The 17,374-nt window shown below is 47.3% G+C and overlaps 7 protein-coding genes across 7 annotated transcripts; 3 read left to right on the top strand and 4 right to left on the bottom strand.

Annotated features, from left to right (window-relative positions):
* Positions 1-379: 379 nt before the first annotated feature.
* On the bottom strand, positions 380-893 carry MCYG_03182 (fatty acid-binding protein; the record flags this gene model as incomplete). The annotated part of the gene is made up of 3 exons (XM_002847630.1): positions 380-555; positions 612-821; positions 878-893. The coding sequence occupies 3 exons, from the start codon at positions 891-893 to the stop codon at positions 380-382; spliced, it is 402 nt and encodes a 133-aa protein (XP_002847676.1).
* Positions 894-1,567: 674 nt separating this feature from the next.
* MCYG_03181 (conserved hypothetical protein) lies at positions 1,568-3,028 on the bottom strand (the record flags this gene model as incomplete). Its single annotated transcript, XM_002847629.1, has 1 exon — positions 1,568-3,028. One exon carries the CDS (start codon positions 3,026-3,028, stop codon positions 1,568-1,570), a length of 1,461 nt encoding a protein of 486 aa, XP_002847675.1.
* Positions 3,029-4,975: 1,947 nt separating this feature from the next.
* Positions 4,976-8,717, top strand: MCYG_03180 (RING-13 protein; the record flags this gene model as incomplete). The annotated part of the gene is made up of 3 exons (XM_002847628.1): positions 4,976-6,249; positions 6,309-8,535; positions 8,688-8,717. The coding sequence occupies 3 exons, from the start codon at positions 4,976-4,978 to the stop codon at positions 8,715-8,717; spliced, it is 3,531 nt and encodes a 1,176-aa protein (XP_002847674.1).
* A 959-nt stretch (positions 8,718-9,676) lies between these two features.
* Positions 9,677-10,841, bottom strand: MCYG_03179 (GTP-binding nuclear protein RAN/TC4; the record flags this gene model as incomplete). Its single annotated transcript, XM_002847627.1, has 5 exons — positions 9,677-9,931; positions 9,992-10,197; positions 10,266-10,419; positions 10,511-10,603; positions 10,729-10,841. 5 exons carry the CDS (start codon positions 10,789-10,791, stop codon positions 9,800-9,802), a joined length of 648 nt encoding a protein of 215 aa, XP_002847673.1.
* A 751-nt stretch (positions 10,842-11,592) lies between these two features.
* MCYG_03178 (26S proteasome non-ATPase regulatory subunit 9) lies at positions 11,593-12,507 on the bottom strand (the record flags this gene model as incomplete). Its single annotated transcript, XM_002847626.1, has 4 exons — positions 11,593-11,721; positions 11,783-12,135; positions 12,201-12,273; positions 12,340-12,507. The coding sequence occupies 4 exons, from the start codon at positions 12,505-12,507 to the stop codon at positions 11,593-11,595; spliced, it is 723 nt and encodes a 240-aa protein (XP_002847672.1).
* Positions 12,508-13,366: 859 nt separating this feature from the next.
* Positions 13,367-16,099, top strand: MCYG_03177 (RSP; the record flags this gene model as incomplete). The annotated part of the gene is made up of 6 exons (XM_002847625.1): positions 13,367-13,978; positions 14,069-14,353; positions 14,415-14,612; positions 14,670-14,888; positions 14,980-15,163; positions 15,216-16,099. 6 exons carry the CDS (start codon positions 13,367-13,369, stop codon positions 16,097-16,099), a joined length of 2,382 nt encoding a protein of 793 aa, XP_002847671.1.
* Positions 16,100-16,861: 762 nt separating this feature from the next.
* Positions 16,862-17,347, top strand: MCYG_03176 (conserved hypothetical protein; the record flags this gene model as incomplete). The annotated part of the gene is made up of 3 exons (XM_002847624.1): positions 16,862-17,025; positions 17,092-17,215; positions 17,291-17,347. The coding sequence occupies 3 exons, from the start codon at positions 16,862-16,864 to the stop codon at positions 17,345-17,347; spliced, it is 345 nt and encodes a 114-aa protein (XP_002847670.1).
* Between the last annotated feature and the right edge of the window lie 27 nt (positions 17,348-17,374).

Here is a 17,374-nt window from a genome sequence, read left to right as displayed (position 1 = left end):
AAGAAGTCACGTGGGTGGAAGTTGAAGCTGAAGATATAAAAAAGATGATGAAGATGAGAAGATGCTTTAGCGGACTACGACGTTTCTTGTCTAGATGGACAAGTGTGGACAGCTGTAGAAGTCTAAGATGGTTTCATAATGATAATGTACAGAAAGCAGGCAGAGGAGCTCCCCGACCGAAGGGGAAATACCACATATATACAGCCATGTATCTGCCCATATCACATTGCAGTCTATCACGATTACATGCATACATCTTCCGTAAAAGCTCCAGTCTGGGTCCTCGACCTGGGTGTTATGTGTGGGTATATCGTCCTCGTCCTCCCTGTTGGTGGCGTTGTAGGGGTATGATGGCAATTGTCGTCGTTCTTTGGAACATTTACAACTTGGCCTTGACACCGGTGTTGGCCTTGGCCTTGCTGAGGATAGGTTCGATCTTCATGGCCTTCATGGCGTTACCGCGGATCTTGAGCTTGCCGCCCATGAAGAGACGCTGGGCGTTGGCGGTGCCGGCAACGAGACCGCCAAAGTCCTTCTCGGACAGGACGAGAGTGACTGTGGCTTGTTAGTACTGTTATAAACTAGGCGGGAGACAGGTAAGATAGACGTACCATCCGCCTTGCCGTTCGCTGGAGCAGCGCCCTTGCCGACGATGCCCTTATCCTTGAAGTCGAGGTACCAGCTCTCGGTGGCGCCAGCCTCGTTGGTGAGAGTGAAGGCGAAGACACCCTTGGCCGCCTTGATGGCATCATCGCGCTCCTTGGGGTTGGCAGAGAGCGTCTCGTTGATCAGGTCAAAGGCAGCGGAGGAAGGGAAGGCATCTGGTCAAGCTCCGTCAGTATTCAGCGTTCAGTCTCCAGAGCGAGCTAGGGCTCACCGTTCTTGAGAGACATGGTTGCGGTAGTGAGAGTGACTTGGACGGGGTCAAGAGCGCCTATTTGTTTATTATCAGGAGAGCAAGAGAGAGAGAGAGAGGCTGTGGAGGATGTTCGACGGGGCGAAGGAAGAAAGACGGAGAAAGCATCTTCTTATATGTTCCTAAGCCTCTTATTTTTCAACCCCGTAAAAAGACACCGAGGAAGATCGCATGTGAAAATTGGCTTCTGGCCGACTTCGTCGCGTTTCATACTCTTTCTCTTCTCTCCCGCCGAGGGACAAAGATACACATGAGAGATGAAGTTCAAGCTCGAGAGGAACTCGCAAGGACCGGTTGATCGATCTTCGTTGGCCGAATCAGCTACGAATTGACTGGTTAACCGGCAAGCATATAATACTACACCATATAACACACATGGTAGAATAGCTTCATAATAAGTATAGGAGAATAATATAATCACAGTAAAGATAATAATAACCACTCCGTCCAGTCCATCGTTCGCTTTTACTCCATGTTTTCCCCGTTTGTCCTTCCACCACCAAAAAGAAAAAAAAAAAACAGCCGAGGTTCCCCAGATGTCCTCAAGCCACAGCCAAAAAACCAACCGCCAGGGTGTGTACATAGGAAATATCGTAAAGACCGTTATAAGACATGAAAAAGAAGAAGAAGAGAGTGAAAAAGGAGAAGAGCTTAAAACGCCCTGACACGCAGGACAGAGGCCCTCAGCAGCGTTCTCATATGTTCTGGTCCACACCACAACAGCTCACGAGTCCGCTCCGTCACCTTTTGCAGCTGAACCTGGCCATACCCGATCTTGGGTTTGGCTGTCGGCCCTCCCACTGTCGATACGGCCTTGCCCCTACTACCCCACAGCCGTATGCTCGATTTGCTCCTTGCGCCCCTTCTCCGTCGCCCGGCTTCCTCAAGCACCAGTCTCTGCAGCTGCTTGATCTCCATGCCCACTGCGCTGAGGACGAGCGGCACATCCATCACTTCTACCTCCCTTGCTACCGTCTTTTGCGCCAGTGGTGATGGTTTTGCTTCTTTTGACGATGGAGCGAGCGGCGCCAGAGCATCGTCCCAGGTTCCCGACCGTAGTGTCGTGGCGTCAAAGTTAATCTCGCGTAGAGCATGGCGGTGGTCCCGTATGAAGGACGAGACCTGCGATGCGTCGACGTGAACGTTCTCAATCTCCAGCGTGTGCAGGGAAGGAAACGTTAGTGGCTTAGGGCGCCTGGGACGGGCAGACGAGAATTGGTCCTTTTTATTTTTTAAGCACGGCTCTGTTGATAGAGAGAAAGGTGACGGCCCTCTGGCACCGAGCCAGCGGAACTTGAGCTGCTTTAGACGCGGAAAGCACTGGATGTACGAATCTAGAAACCTCAGGTGGTCTGTTGCTTCGCCTTCGGCATATGGGAAAGCATCCATCTCGATATGCAGGTTGATGATCCGTCTCCAGCGCCTGCAGGAGGCAGGGGATGCTCCTATCCCCAAAGGTGTCGGACGCAAGTAGAGCAACGCGCCTGGGTGCATGGGGGACAGAGACAAGGAGGTCAAGGATGGCAGTGGGCAATGCTCTACCGCGCATCGTACAGAGATGAGTGCATAGTCTACCACGCTACGACGATAGCGGTGGGGGGCAGACTGGTTGGGGCATGAGAGAGTAAGCTTGGTGAGAGCATGCAAGGCCTTAAAGGCACGCATAAAAGAGGCAATATTGGTGGCCGCATGGAAGAGTGGAGGATACTGTTTCGTCAGCAGGTCAGTCATTTCCCATGTTCCGTACTTGGGTGCGCTGAGTCGCGACGATGACGGATAGACCCGTGGCGTATAGACAAACGTCTGCTCCTCGCCGGTAGTCGGGTCAAGGAGCGGCGGCAGGAAAGTAGACGGTGAGTGTGATATGGTCAGAGAAAGCGATTTAACATGTCTGCCAATGCGCTCAAGGGCTGCCATGCGCGCAGGCCGGGTAAAAGTGCTGCTTCGAAAGGTGACTTTCAGCTCAGAGAAGAGTAATGGCTCAACATGGGCGCTGAAGTCATGACAGACCAGCCGCATACCGGCAAGGTCCTCCTTGGACATATGCGACAGAAACGCATCTCGAGTCAGGTCCGTTGACCAGAAGCGAATAAAGGATGCGCTCGGCAGCATTTTCGCCCTCTTTGTACTTTTTATATTAATGCAATTACCGTTGATTATAATTCGCCCTTGAACACGTCAGTGGATTGAAAGGATCAGGTGCAAAGCACAATACCACTTGGGTGTGCAGGTATCAGGATGGAGTAAATATATATAGATAGTTCCGTTCCACCTCTGAGTGTGTTAATCGTGGATTCCCAGAGATTTTATCCCAGGTCATAAGTCTCATTAAATTCAAATATATCATCAAGAGTATGCCACATACTCGGCGATGGTAGATAAAGGATATAGTATGAGATATCAAGAGGGGGAAATGGAAAATGTTTCGAACATGCGACGAAACGTCTTTCTTGCGGGGGACAGAAGCAACCGGACGGGCCCATCCGTCTGCACTGGCCCTGCACTGGTCCGCATTCTCTGCTCTTGGCCTGGTCCGTTGCCATAGTTGGTTGAGCGATCAGCACGAAAGCTACACTGGTTGCCAGGGTGAAGTCTCGAAGGTGCAGCAGAAGCGCGAGAACACCGCGAGCACGGAACGACGGTGAAGCGTCTCTTGGTGCTTATTGGTTGTGCTGTTATACGAGGCGCGTTTGCTTGAGTTTGAAGCTGGGATATTGATATGTTTTGGTGTTGATGCGAGGGCAAAATAGACGCGAGATGCGCGTTAAGTGGTTTTCGCAGGCAAACACGAATCAACCGTCGCGCTGTGAGGAGCGGGAGGCGTATATATATCTGCTTCATCTTACGCCATGTCGAAGCTGTTGTCTCCTTGCATGGGACGTAGATCGTAGTTCCAAGGTAAATTGACGGTGCAACGACAGCCATACGTAGTATGTCTCGTTGCTGCCCGCGCAATAGGTATCAAGCAGACCCCCTTGAGTGACTCCCAGTACTCCGTACAGCCCATCCAGCCCTCTTATCAAGTCTTATCCACTGGTCTCATTCCACCCACAGAGCGAAAAATAACACAAAATGACAACAAACGAAAAATATTTCTTCTTCTTCCTCTTTTGGAAAACGCGATAAAGATATATCACGTGACTTTGCGCCGCTACAAAATTACTAATAAATGACTCAGCATGAAATTTACCCCTGAAACTTGAGCTTTTGTCACATCTTGAGCCGACGGCGAGTTAGAAGACTTGAGCCTCGTCGAGGTTGACATGCCGATAATGTGGAAGTTATTGTAGTGTGGTCTGGACCGGTGCTCCCCTCCAAGACTTGAAGTAGCCATATGGAAGGGAGAAGTAGAGTTCTAGGGATTTCCTTTTGATATTGGCCACCTGTTTGATAATGGAATCTTCATCCTTCGTTTCCTCATGATTCTCCAGGTAATAAGGAGCCTACTTTAATCCATTAAACCTCTTTTCTATTCTTGTTATTAACACATAAAAGCCATAAAAAGCTGCTGTAAAGTGACCCCTTACTATGTAAACCTCCAGCTTAGTCATCTTACAACGTCCTTCAAAGCTTTTTGAAGCCAAAAAAAAAGTCGACCAAAAAAAAAAAGAAACAAGAAAAGAAAAAGAAAAGAAGAAAAGTGACAAAAATTAATTAAACAAAAGAATCTATCATCGACTTATCGACTTGTGGACTTTTTGTCTGCACCAGAACCGGCGATGGCTTGAGGCAGAGAGCAAGGGTAGTAGGCTGGGGCCAGTGAGTTCCCTACCTCCGTTCAAATGTTTCTGAAACTCGCTGGACAAACCCCCTATAACTATCGCAACAGAACTTCTCTAACCATTCGTTGTACAGGACTCAAGCTAAATGGTTGGCCCGCCGAGTTGTTGTGCGCCCTGGGTCTCTTGATAAAAATTGATAGCCAAACGCCCAAATTTAAGCCGCATCATACCTTACCGTGGTTGCTGTGGAAGCGCCAGACAAGAATAGGCGCATAAAGGAGGCCAGGGTCTTTTGGACTGCTTGCGGCTGAGATAAGATCTCTCGTCACCGTCGGGCATGGAGCCAGACGAAGTCGAGGATAACTTGCTTCTTCAGACGGTCTTATCGGCGGGCTCGGAGGACGAGGGCGCCTTCAGCCATAGCAACACACCCGGCAGTCATCGCGCGTTGTCCCCGCTGTCTGCCAGTATAAATACTCCTACTAAAAACTGGACGAGACCACCATTCGATCAGGCCTCTTCTTCATCTTCTTCCACTTCATCTCGTCCGCCCGCCCTCACCATGGAAGCCGGCGCCTCGCGAAAACGCTCACGGGCAATCTCTTCACCCACATCCTCCTCCGCCGTCCTCCACGATCCAAAATCCCGTCGACATGCCTCTCCTGTACGCGGTACTGAGCCTACCAAACAACCCGGCTCGACTACTACTGCGGATCCTGACTTGCTTGGGTATTTTGGGCTCGAAAAAGATGATGACCTTATCGCACTTGAGGAGGAACAGCGTCAAGCCGAAGCCTGGCTTCGGGAGCGGCGAGAGCAAGAGCGCAGGGACGAAGAGTTTGCTCGTGCTCTGCAGGAGACTTGGGATGAAACTGTACCCCTCTCATCAAGAACTGATGAACTCGACGATCTTTTATTTCGAAGTCAACCTCAGGTTCAGCGACAGAATCCCGCCCCAGTCCAAGAACGAGTCCAGCCGCGGCTTCCACCGCAACCACAGCTGCAAAGACAGGTGCCAACTCTTAACGCCTTCAGCGGACAGATAAGGGCGATACCGCCGCCTGCCGGACTAGCCTCCGTATCTACATCACAGTCCGGCTGGCCCTCGCCCACCGGGGCCAGTGTCATCCGTAAGAGCGTCAGCGGCAATCCCTCTAGCTCATGGCAGAAGGCGAGTTCCGGCAGTCAGCCGCCAACATCCTGGCATAATACCGTTTCTAATACTGAAAATTCCTGGCGCAACGCCCCAAAAAATTACATTGAGCTGGGCAGCGATAGTGAAGTTGAAGAAATTCTTCCTTTGCGCTCTTACAAGCCACATGGCCCTGGAGCGTCTGGTGATGGCTCCAAGGCCATGTATATATCCCCAACTTATAGGCTTAATTCTCATACAAACCCCTATGTCGCAGGATCGAGCGAGAAGCTTCCAGGCATTCACAGTCTTGGACAGAGGTACCATCCGAATTTTACTGACCTTGGATTAGGCGGGAGCTTGCCTGCCCCGATCATTCCACAGTACTTGTCGAGCCCCCGGTGCCCTCCAGGATGTCTTTGTGGGGGAAAAGCACTGCATTCTGACGCCTCCATAAGCTCTCAGATCGATAATTTAAGGTCAGTTTTAAAAGAACATTTATAACACTCGAGCATATTACAGTTGCTAACGGCAATAGAAACATGTATGCCATGGATGGGCTAACACCCGATGAGATGAAAAAAGATCTAAAATGTCTCCTTGAAAACATCCGTCCGGATCAAGAACTTGATCTCAACCGCGAGGGGACTCCTGAAGCTCTTAAATTCCCGCTCATGGAGCACCAGAAACTTGGCCTAGCCTGGATGAAATCAATGGAAGAAGGCTCTAACAAGGGCGGTATACTCGCTGATGACATGGGGCTCGGAAAGACGATCCAGGCATTGGCCTTAATGATCTCACGTCAGAGTACGGACCCCGTCCGTAAGACAAACCTCATAATCGCCCCCGTTGCTCTTATTCAACAGTGGAAGCGGGAAATAAACCGTATGCTCAAGCCCGGGGCTGAATACCAACTCACTGTCTTCATTCTTCATGGAGAGCGTCGCTCCATTACATTCGCTGATCTACGCCGCTACGATGTCGTCTTGACTACCTTTGGCACTTTGGCATCTGAATTAAAGCGAAAGGAACGCTGGATGAAATTCAAAAAAGAAAATCCAAATGCCTATCAGAATCTACATGCACCTGCCGAGGAGATGCCACTACTAGGCGAGAATAGCAAATGGTACAGAATCATCATCGATGAAGCGCAGTGCATTAAGAACCGCAACACAAAGGGTGCCCAGGCATGTTATGACCTCCAATCGATCTACAGATGGTGCATGAGCGGCACTCCAATGATGAATAATGTGCAAGAACTCCATTCCTTAATATGTTTCCTGCGGATTAAACCGTACAATGTACTTGAACGGTTTAATAGCACATTTACCCGGCCCCTGAAAAATTACGAAAAAGCGGTCCAGAGTACAGCGATGAAAAAACTCCAGGCTTTGCTCAAGGCAATTCTCCTCCGCCGCACCAAATCATCGAAGATAGACGGCAAACCAATCCTCCAACTTCCTCCCCGCGTAACGGAAAAAGTCCATAGCATCTTCAGCGAAGATGAGAAAAGTTTCTACCAAGCCCTTGAAACTCAGTCGAAACTTCAGTTTAACAGATATCTTAGCGCTGGCACCGTTGGGAGAAATTACTCAAACGTTCTTGTTCTGCTCCTTCGGCTGCGTCAGGCATGCTGTCATCCTCATCTGATTAATGATTTTGCAATCAATGTTGGCTCTGGGTCTGATGACCTTGACCTCATTGCCAACGCGAAGTTGCTCGATACCACAGTCGTTGAACGACTCAAGTCACAGGAAGCCTCAGAATGCCCAGTGTGCATAGATGTGGCCGAGAATGCGGTGATCTTCTTCCCCTGTGGCCACAGTACCTGTGCAGAATGCTTTGCGAGAATTTCTGACCCTGCCAGGGGTCTTGTGCAAGGCAACGATGGGATGTTCGAGATTAAATGCCCTTCCTGTCGAGCCAAAATCGACCCTAAGAAGGTTACGGATAATGCATCTTTTCAAAAAGTCCATGTCTTAGGTGAAGTTGCTGAAGCTGAAGCCGAAGCTGGCAAGTCGGCTGGGAAGGGGGATGATACCGAGGACAGCAATAGCGATAGCGATAGCGAAGATGATGGCAAAGGCACGCTCAATGGCTTCATCGTCCGTGACAAAGATGGTGAGAAACGGAAAAAGGGGAAAGAGAAAGCCAAACCTAAGAAGTCTCTTGCCGAGCTCAAAAAGGAAGCCCAGCGTAATGTCAAGGCCAAACGAAAATACCTTCGCACGCTCGATAAACGATGGGAACCTAGTGCCAAAGTTGATAAGACGATCGAAATTCTGGAATCACTACACAATTCAGGCGACGAGAAGACCATCATATTTAGCCAGTTCACCTCCCTCCTAGACCTCATTGAAGTTCCTATCAATCGTCGAGGCTGGAACTACCGCCGTTATGACGGTAGTATGAAACCAGCAGACCGCAATGACTCTGTCCTCGATTTCACCGATAACCCAGACTGTCGCATCATGCTCGTCTCACTCAAAGCAGGTAATGCAGGACTAAACCTTGTCGCTGCATCACAAGTCATTATCCTCGATCCCTTCTGGAACCCGTATATTGAGGATCAGGCAATTGATCGTGCTCATCGTATTGGACAGATGAGGCCCGTTATGGTCCACAGACTTTTGGTCGAGAATACAGTTGAAGACCGAATTATAGCCCTTCAGGATAAGAAGAGAGAGCTTATCGAGGGTGCTCTAGATGAGAAAGCTAGTGTGAAAGTCGGGAGACTGGGAGTCCAGGAGCTAGCGTTCTTATTCGTACGTATATCCACTCTTCATTTCTCAAGCCGGTATATCTTGTGTTCCTACTAACTTTCCTGCTACTTTCCAGAACGGCGCTTAATAATTTGACGCTAAATATGATAATCATTCTTCTGTGTTTGATGCCGAGTTGATCTCCTGCATTACAGATTAGAAGAAGAGTCATTATCAGACCATAGACAAAAAGAAATAGACTTGGCTGTGATATCCTTGCTCTCAGATTCTCTAAACACAGCATACCCTTGTGTTAAGACTTCACTTTTCTTTCTCGTACTCAGTTTCTTTCTCCTGCTCAGTTTTTTCCCCCTTCCTCTCGCTTTCTCCTTGGACATTTTCTTGACCTTGAGATCTTCGCAGCATCTTGTACATGGTTTCGGTTGGCGGTACAGTTGTCTCTTTTTTTCAGTAGCTGCTTGTTTGATATCCTCTTAATATTTTCGGTCAAGGATGGCTATTCGGTACCGGCCATAGTTATGATTCTCTTTTCTCGAAAAATAATAACCCTGAAGCATGGGCACATATCCTGGGTAGAATCTTTGCATTGTTTTTATGATATCTACTTCTTGTTTTTGTTATATCCCCCCCCTTTTTTTAACTCCTTCCCTCTGTTCTATGTTATACCACCTTTATGCAGTTATAAAAGACGTTCGCTGTTTAGAGAAAATGTCTGTAGAATATAATAATACTATCATGGCCCCCATCGCACATCCTTCCAATTCTCAGCTGGATATCAGTAAAATCCTTTTGGCGTACAACTGAACAGATCTTCGATATATACACCTAGGGAGGCTCATAGATGTACGATATCTCGTTCAAAGGTAACTATGATAGAATATCAACACCAGATAAGTGGGCAACTTCTATGCATAGTCAAAGCTACAAAGTGATTACTTTATTACTTCTGAGAATTGAGATATTACTAAAGGGGTATTTTATTTCGTAAGTGTTGCCTCATAACCCTGATGTTGAAGTTAACTTTCACCATCATTCTAAAATGCCACCTATGCAGGAATTGATATTTTATGCTTGTTGCCGCTGGTTTGTGTTGTATGCGGGGCGGAAGTTGATTTCTTTGTTGCATATAAGTTTTGTGACGCTTTTCTTATTCTTCTTCTCCTAATCGTTTTCTTCGTCAAGTAATTGTTTCTGTATTACATCCCATTCCAAACCAAATCGTATCCACCTATCCACAAAACTGACCTAATCAGGGTTGGAAAGGCAAGTAAGTAAACAGCCTTTCGGTTGTTTCTGAATAATCAGTTTAGATATCGTTGTCGTCCTCGTCAGGCAGAGGCAAGTTAGCCGCCACCTTCATCTCCTGTTCATGTTTCTGGAGCTCAGCAAGGTCGACAGTAACTTCTGGAGGAGCAAGGGCAAGGCCGGCGGCGAATTCCTAATCGAATGTTAGCTGATGGTGAGAGGGGTAAAAGAGAACCAATTGAGAAACACTAACCAAACCCTGGTTTCCGACAAGCTTCCTAGCCAACCACAAAAATGGCTTCTCGAAGTTGTAGTTGGATTTGGCGGAGATATCGTAGTACTGGAGGTTCTTCTTGCGGTGGAAAGTGATGGTCTTAGCCTTCACCTTGCGCTCCTTGACATCGACCTTGTTTCCACAGAGAACAATCGGGACGTTTTCACAAACACGGACAAGGTCACCTGTATGTATTGACGATGATTAGACAGGTTAAATGTTCATACATTTGCACACAGGGACAGTCACTTACGGTGCCAGGAGGGAACGTTCTTGTAAGTGATACGGGAAGTGACATCGAACATGATGATACCGCACTGCCCGTTGATATAATATCCATCTCGGAGACCACCAAACTTCTCCTGACCGGCGGTATCCCAGACGTCGAATTTGATGGTACCCAAGTTCTGATCATCGTATGGTTAGTATGCGGCGAAGGAAGTTTTCCGCTATTTCTTTTCAAGGTGCATAGCTAGTTTAGAAGGCATCCGAACGTACGGTTTGGAACTTGAGAGGGTGAACCTCGACACCGAGGGTGGCAATGTATTTCTTCTCAAATTCACCAGTAAGATGGCGCTTGACGAAGGTGGTCTACTCATGGTGATGGTTAATATATAATAGGTATCTCAAGAGCTGTGATAATGGTCTGCCTCCTCCCATAGGTGAAGGGAGACTCAAGGCAACCACCCATCACTTGCGCGAAGATGAAGACTCACCTTTCCGGTACCACCGTCTCCGACAAGGACGAGCTTGAAGGTGGGTATATTCTCATCAGCCATTTTTGTATGCGAGGAGGGGTCGTTGGCTAAATGTGAGGGGCAAGGACAGCGTTGGATAAAAGTTTTCGAGGAAATGAACGCGAGCGGGAGGCTTATCTGCGCTTGAAGATGAGGACAGATAGGCGATTCTGATACTTGTTGCTGGGTATCGAGGAGTAGCAGAGAAATTAACGGCTGCGATATCAGCGTCGAAAAAAAAAACAAAGCCCAAAAGAGAACAAAAAGGATTGGGTTGAAATTTATCGAGGCACGTGACCTACCCTTTGCCACACGGAGGGGGCTGACTAATTACAGTGATAAACGTTTTTTCCGTTTGGATGTAAATCCTGCGTAATTATATGGAATCCTACACACCCTGATATATTAAAGGAATTAATCGCCTATTCGTCTATTTGTCAGAAGGTGGAGTACAGAGACATACTATGTATATTTCTACCGGTTATAGGTGGAGTCTTTATGTTGGTAGTTAAAAAAAGCAGCTACACCATGAGTTCAAGTAGCAAAGAATATTTAGATCAAACGGATAATCGTGCCTTATTACTTGTTTTAATTAAAAAACCGCTAGATTCACAAATTAAGCGGTACGTTCGTATGTAGCTCTTGATGGTCTCTAGTAAACAGAGAGACTCCTCAATGCGCGCATATGAATCAGCATTACATAGCCCAATGCTCACCCCAAAAGGGCAAGTAAAATCCATACCTGCAGCCGTATCGTCGATATAGATTTATAGCCAGCCTCTAGTGATATAGAGGGATCTATAATCCATCATATATCGTTATGAAGTATAGGCCTGGTATGCCCTATAACGGCACTAGATGGCAACCAAGCAGGCCCCTGCCACCCCAGTCATTGCTGGGAGTGAGCCGCAGAGTGAGCTGTGTACTTTCTCTATCCGAGTTTGATCTTGTTACCTTGACCAGGATAGGGAGCTAGCAAAACAAAAAATGTCAGCAAGACTGAAGTTGTACTTTGGGTTCGTGGGAGACAGACCTCTATGTTATTCGTAACCACCGCCGCAATTTTTGTCAAATTCTCATGATTAGCCCAAGTTATGTTACCAAAGTTGCAGACCTTATCTCCAGCTTTGAGACCAGCTTTGGCTGCAGGGCTTCCCTCTGTCACACTGTTGACTTTTGCAAATGGCATCTCAATCGTCTCAACTTGGGTTCCCGATGCTCCCTCTACATCTCGGTTTGCTGAGGGCCGGATAGATAGAGGTGCAGATGTATTTCCTTCTGTATCTTTTACACTAGCAAAGTACGCAGCTATGCCTTCTTCAACTTTTAGCATGACCGCCTTGTAATCATTCCGTAGGCGTATTATCCGTGTTCTTGTGGTTCGTACTATTTGGGGCATGCAGGTTAGTGAGCAAGTACGTGGAAGAGAATGATAGGATACACAACTATACTTTGTGCAATGTCTAAATCCGCTCTCGGAAACCCATCCTCAGTAAGTAGACTCGTGTTCATATCAACTCCATGCTAATAATTCATTAGACCATTTAGCTACTCATGAAAAAGGGTTAGATAAGCTAGGAACCAACGTACTGATCCAAGAACATCGCTGAGCGTTTTAAGCTCTGCTTCCAGCTTTTCCTTGTCGTCGAAGAGCTGTGTCAACCCAGTCTTTGAAAGATTCACGCTGGCGGAGCTTTTGCCAGAGACGGGCCCAGCAGGCACCGTGGGAGTGTGGATGTCGTCCATCGGAATGCCCATGATAATATTACATCTGATCAGGAGTCCATGGTTCCCGCCGTGTATCCCCCTTGTGTTGAAGCAGGAATATGTCGCCGTCGTCGAGGGGTTTTCCCTCCATTCCATCTTATCATCATGCAAACAATTCAAAATGGCCAAGCCAAAGACAACGGCAACTTAGTCAGCACATCTATGCTCTTCTGAAATGTAAAGATTGAAATATTGAACATTTTGAATAATTTACATCATAAACTATGCATCTTTCGATAAATTTTGGCCCATTATAATCTTCTCCCATTAACCGAGACACCATAAAGCGATCTGACTAAATAATAAACATGATACCATAACATCGTTTAATATTGATAACATTCCAAACCATCATAGTTATTGTTGCTTGATGGCTATGAGAATGGCATAAATGAGATAGTCTATTACTATCTATATCAAACATTATTATCCGTATAAATGCCAGAATATCTAGATATTCATTTCTGCCCTATCGTTTTCTTGAAACTTCTGGGAGTTTATATTATTAACTGTGCAAGGGATGATAGGTTTATTATATACCATGCATATTAATATACCCAGTAATGAACTATTAACTGCTAATGGTCTCTATATCTCAAATGTTCCCTCTAGCCCTGATGGCTTGCTTAGTCGTAGTGCGGCTTTGGATGCTTAGTCTTCTGTTGCCCCTTCCCCAATATGGAAGACGCTCAAAAAGAACTTCTCCCAGTTTATCTCTCTTCTTCTGTTTATCACTCTGATTTCATTCCTTAGACTTTCATTTGTATGCCATTCTCTCGTTTTGTTTTACTGGTAATGCATGTTATGCCTATGTCTTTCATTTTTACACGTTGATATTATGTGAAAAGTCATGGAAACTGTGGATTTCCATGAACCTGTGGTGGACTTTCCACTAGGAGCTGAAGTTACAGTGCCTGATATTGTTCAAAATGACCCTCAAGGCGAACCTCAGGCCGAGGGAGACGGCAGACGACCTTCAACGGAATCTGGTGATTCAGTGGCTCCGGTTAGCCAGGATGGCTATAGCTTCAAACGATGGATGAGAAGCATTCGTGCCAATCGAGCTACTGTGGCCAGTCCTCGAAACTATGTCTTGGGATGGCCGGAGGATGAGAGAATGGATGAGAGCTATGGTAGGCCCACTGACAAGGATAGCCTACCAGATACATCTTCCGTTTCCTCCTCGGCCCTACTACAGACCATGGAAACGGCAAGTGTCAGCCAGGCAACGACAAGCATAGCCAATAGGCCCCGTACAAATACCGTGACAAGCACAAAGCAGAGTGCCAGTCTGTTCTCTTCTTCCGAAACAGCCAGAATATCGATTGATAGCAATAGGATGACTACCTCGATTTCTCTGGATGAGGCTGCTTGGAACCGTGCCGTCCAAAGACGCCAAATTATCCAGGAATTGGTAGGAACTGAAACCGTGTACGTATCTGGGCTAAAGGCCTTGGGTGATGTAAGTTTTCTTCCCCCAATAATATCTGACTCTGCACTCTAACCAAGATTTTCTGTTGGTAAGGTCTTTTCGACGACAGTCATCAGCCAGACTGGAATTGGTCGCAGTGTTGGAACCCTGTTGCGGCTACACACTACATTCCTTGACGCACTTCGAGCAGCTCTCCCTCGTGCTAGCCCCATCACCCCACTGTCATCGTCTATGAAGTGGATGACGGCAAAGAAAGTGGCCAAAAAATCTAGCATTGACTTCCATCGCAAATCAGTAACCACTCGAAGGCTACGCGAGCCGATTGAACACCGTATTAAATCATCGAGATCTGTCGCTGCTGAGCCAAGTGAAGCGGAAAAGGTAGCTGAAATCTTGATGTCAAAAGTATGTCATTTGGGTGCTAAACCTGGATTGCTAAGCAAAGCTGAAGCTAAACTATTCATAGCTCCCAAAGTTCAAGATATATGAAGAATATGGCATCAAATATCATCTGGTGTCCCAAGAAATCGAGGAACTGCGGAAAACTGTTGATTTTCAGGTCTGGGACCATGGTACAGAAGCACTGTCGCGATCAGTGGCACCCATAGAATGCCAGGAGCTGAGCCCCAATCAAGCACTCACTATTAATGATTTGCTTGCTAAGGTATGGAACCCTAGACGTGAAAGCTAGCAAGAACCGGTACTAATTCAGAGGGTGTAGCCAATCCAGAGGGTGTGCAAGTACCAGTTATTCCTATCAGACCTTTTGAAATGCACCCCATCGTCTGATTGCCCAGCAGCCCGCGAAGCCCTTGAGCTTGCTCACCAGTGTATGATCGATACAGTTCAAGAAATCAATCGAGCTACGGGGGACCCCATAGCCAAGGACCGTATGGCAAAGACTTTGCTGCTACGGAACAAGCTAGACTTCACAGGCTTTGTAGGTTATTGTGTGTTTTTATTCCACAGCCCGACTAACATTCTCCTAGGGTAGGGAGAGGGATATTCTTCGTGACTTTGGTCCAATTAAGGTATGTGGTGTTCTTCATATTACCTATGAGACCCTGGAGTCGATAGCGGGAGAGTACATGGTATGTGCTCTCTTTGCCTCACATATCCTTCTGGCGGTTCCTTGTGCCGAAAATCGAAATTTTGCCGTAGTTGCCATTATTGCTACGACGCGAGCAAAGGTTGAGAATGTCAATGAGAAACCTGGTTTGACTCCCATTGTGAGAATGGCTTCAAAACACTGCTAATGGTCAAGTAGGGTTGCAATGCACAAGGACACCTCATTCCTGGAAAATGATTTACATTGCTAGCGGTGAAACCTTTGAGCTTGTCATGACGGCGTGCTCTACTAAGGAGGCCGCTCAGTGGATGGACCAACTCCTCCAGAATATAGCCCCAGAAATCACAGTAGACACACCAAGAATCGGCACAAAGGTTCGATTCCCCATCAAAGAACGTCCAGTGATAACTATCAACGAAGCTGGCAATATGGTCCAGCCAATCTGTAGGCTTGTTCGCATTAAAGGAACGGAGGCCGTCCCACGACTGAACCAAGTGCCTAGCCCTAGCGCGTCACCTTCGAGATCTCAAACCATCTTGGTCACTCCACTGGTCACCTTAACCCCAAGCCGCCAGGACAGGATGCGAATGGAGCGATGGTTGGCTAACATATGGACCTGTGATATCATCCCATACCCCGGAATGCCAGGCCGCAGCGAGTACTTTATCCGAGCTCAGGCGGGTTCCTTCTTTCGAAGCCTTAGCAGCCGTCGTCCATTTTCACGGCGTGCAAGCAGTATCACCACCACGACAACTCAGTCAATCAACTCCGTGTCAAAGGGTGGTGCAGGTGTGGAAGATATGGATATGACCACCCCCACCAGCCCGATCTCCAAGCACAGCACTCGGGAGCTTGATGACATAACGGACATCAATCCACGATCGAGGAGTTCTTCGCCAGCACGCGCAGCCCTGTCTATGCTTAAATGTGGCTCAATTGTGGACGAGATGGTGCAACATGAAGCTCAGGAGAAAGACCCGAAAGCAGTCAAGGAGGCCAAGGGAGGGAAACGTACGAGGTGGGGTGTTTCTATGTTTACGACGCCGAGCCGATCTCGTCGCGGCAGGCCAGTTGAAGCGTAAGCATCGGGTCTTCAAGCTATATTGTAGTTATCCAGGGAGCCAGAGCGAGTGTCCGGTGGAGTTTTATTGCACAACTTCCTGAAAGCTTTGTCGTATCGCATGGGGGATGGTTCCAGAGGCGTCTACGTAGTTTTCTATACCACCAATGCAAGACAAAACACGGATCGTTCCCACTCCATCTAATCGCAGTTGACCAGTAAACAAACTGTTCATGGAGCCCAAGTGACGCTATTATGAGTAGATCAAGAAGGACTCGGAAAGACGAAGTAGATGTATCACGTGATCAGAGAGCGCCAAGGCTTGGGCCCGAGTGGAGCGTTATGACGTCGATGCACAAGTACACCAACAGGCAGGAAACCGGGCATACTCCATGTACCATTCTGTTGAGCAGGGCCTTCGATGATGGAGACGCGCAGATGGTTACGGGCAATTGGGGCTGGTGGCTGGGAAAGACATAAATAGGGACGCTTCTGCAACTTCCCAGGAATCTCGACTTTACTCAAAATCGTACAAGACTGAACCAAAGAGCTACATCTATATATACATTTACGTCTACATCTACATCCTCATCCTGATATCTACGTAGCAGATCCTTATACTTTCAGCAACAGCCACGGAATTTGCCTTCTCACCTTTTTACCCCGCCCAATCCATCACTACTTAACCTCTCGCTCAGTCGTTCGAGAGTTATCCATTGGACCTGAAGCTAGAAAAGAACGAGCATACACATCTTAACTCCTAGAGAAACAAGACACTGCAATCATGGCTCGCGGAAACGTCGGAGTTTATAAAGTCTTCTACAAGGGAGAGACTGAAGATTTTGTCGTCTACGTCGATGATGTTGCTAGCGTTAAACAGTGGAGGAAGGACAAGACAGTTCCTCTAGCCCAGGTCGTCAGTGGATGGAAGATATTCGTCACCCACAGGTAAGTTGCATTACCTCGTATTATCATTCTCTGTCGATAACTAAACCACCATTTTTTTTAAAATAGGCATGGTGCACAAGGAATCCACGATGGAGCAAGCAAAGCAACGTTGTCGAACGAATTCGGAACATCAAACGAGATGGAATGTATCACCAAGATACTAGAGAAGGGAGAGCTACAAGAATCAGAGGTATGTTATGATATATCCGGCAGACATTTAGCTTAGATTTCATACTGTACAGTAGCTAAGTTTACTTCTTTACAGAATAACGAAAGAAACGGGTCGACGAATGATTCTAAGGGTGCTCTGCTGGGCCGATAGATGGAGTCAAATGGGTAACTGGCCAAA

This window comes from Microsporum canis, genomic scaffold (assembly GCF_000151145.1).
Source record: "Microsporum canis CBS 113480 supercont1.3 genomic scaffold, whole genome shotgun sequence".
In the NCBI taxonomy this organism is placed as follows: domain Eukaryota; kingdom Fungi; phylum Ascomycota; class Eurotiomycetes; order Onygenales; family Arthrodermataceae; genus Microsporum; species Microsporum canis.
This window is presented reverse-complemented; position numbering and strand designations above follow the sequence as displayed.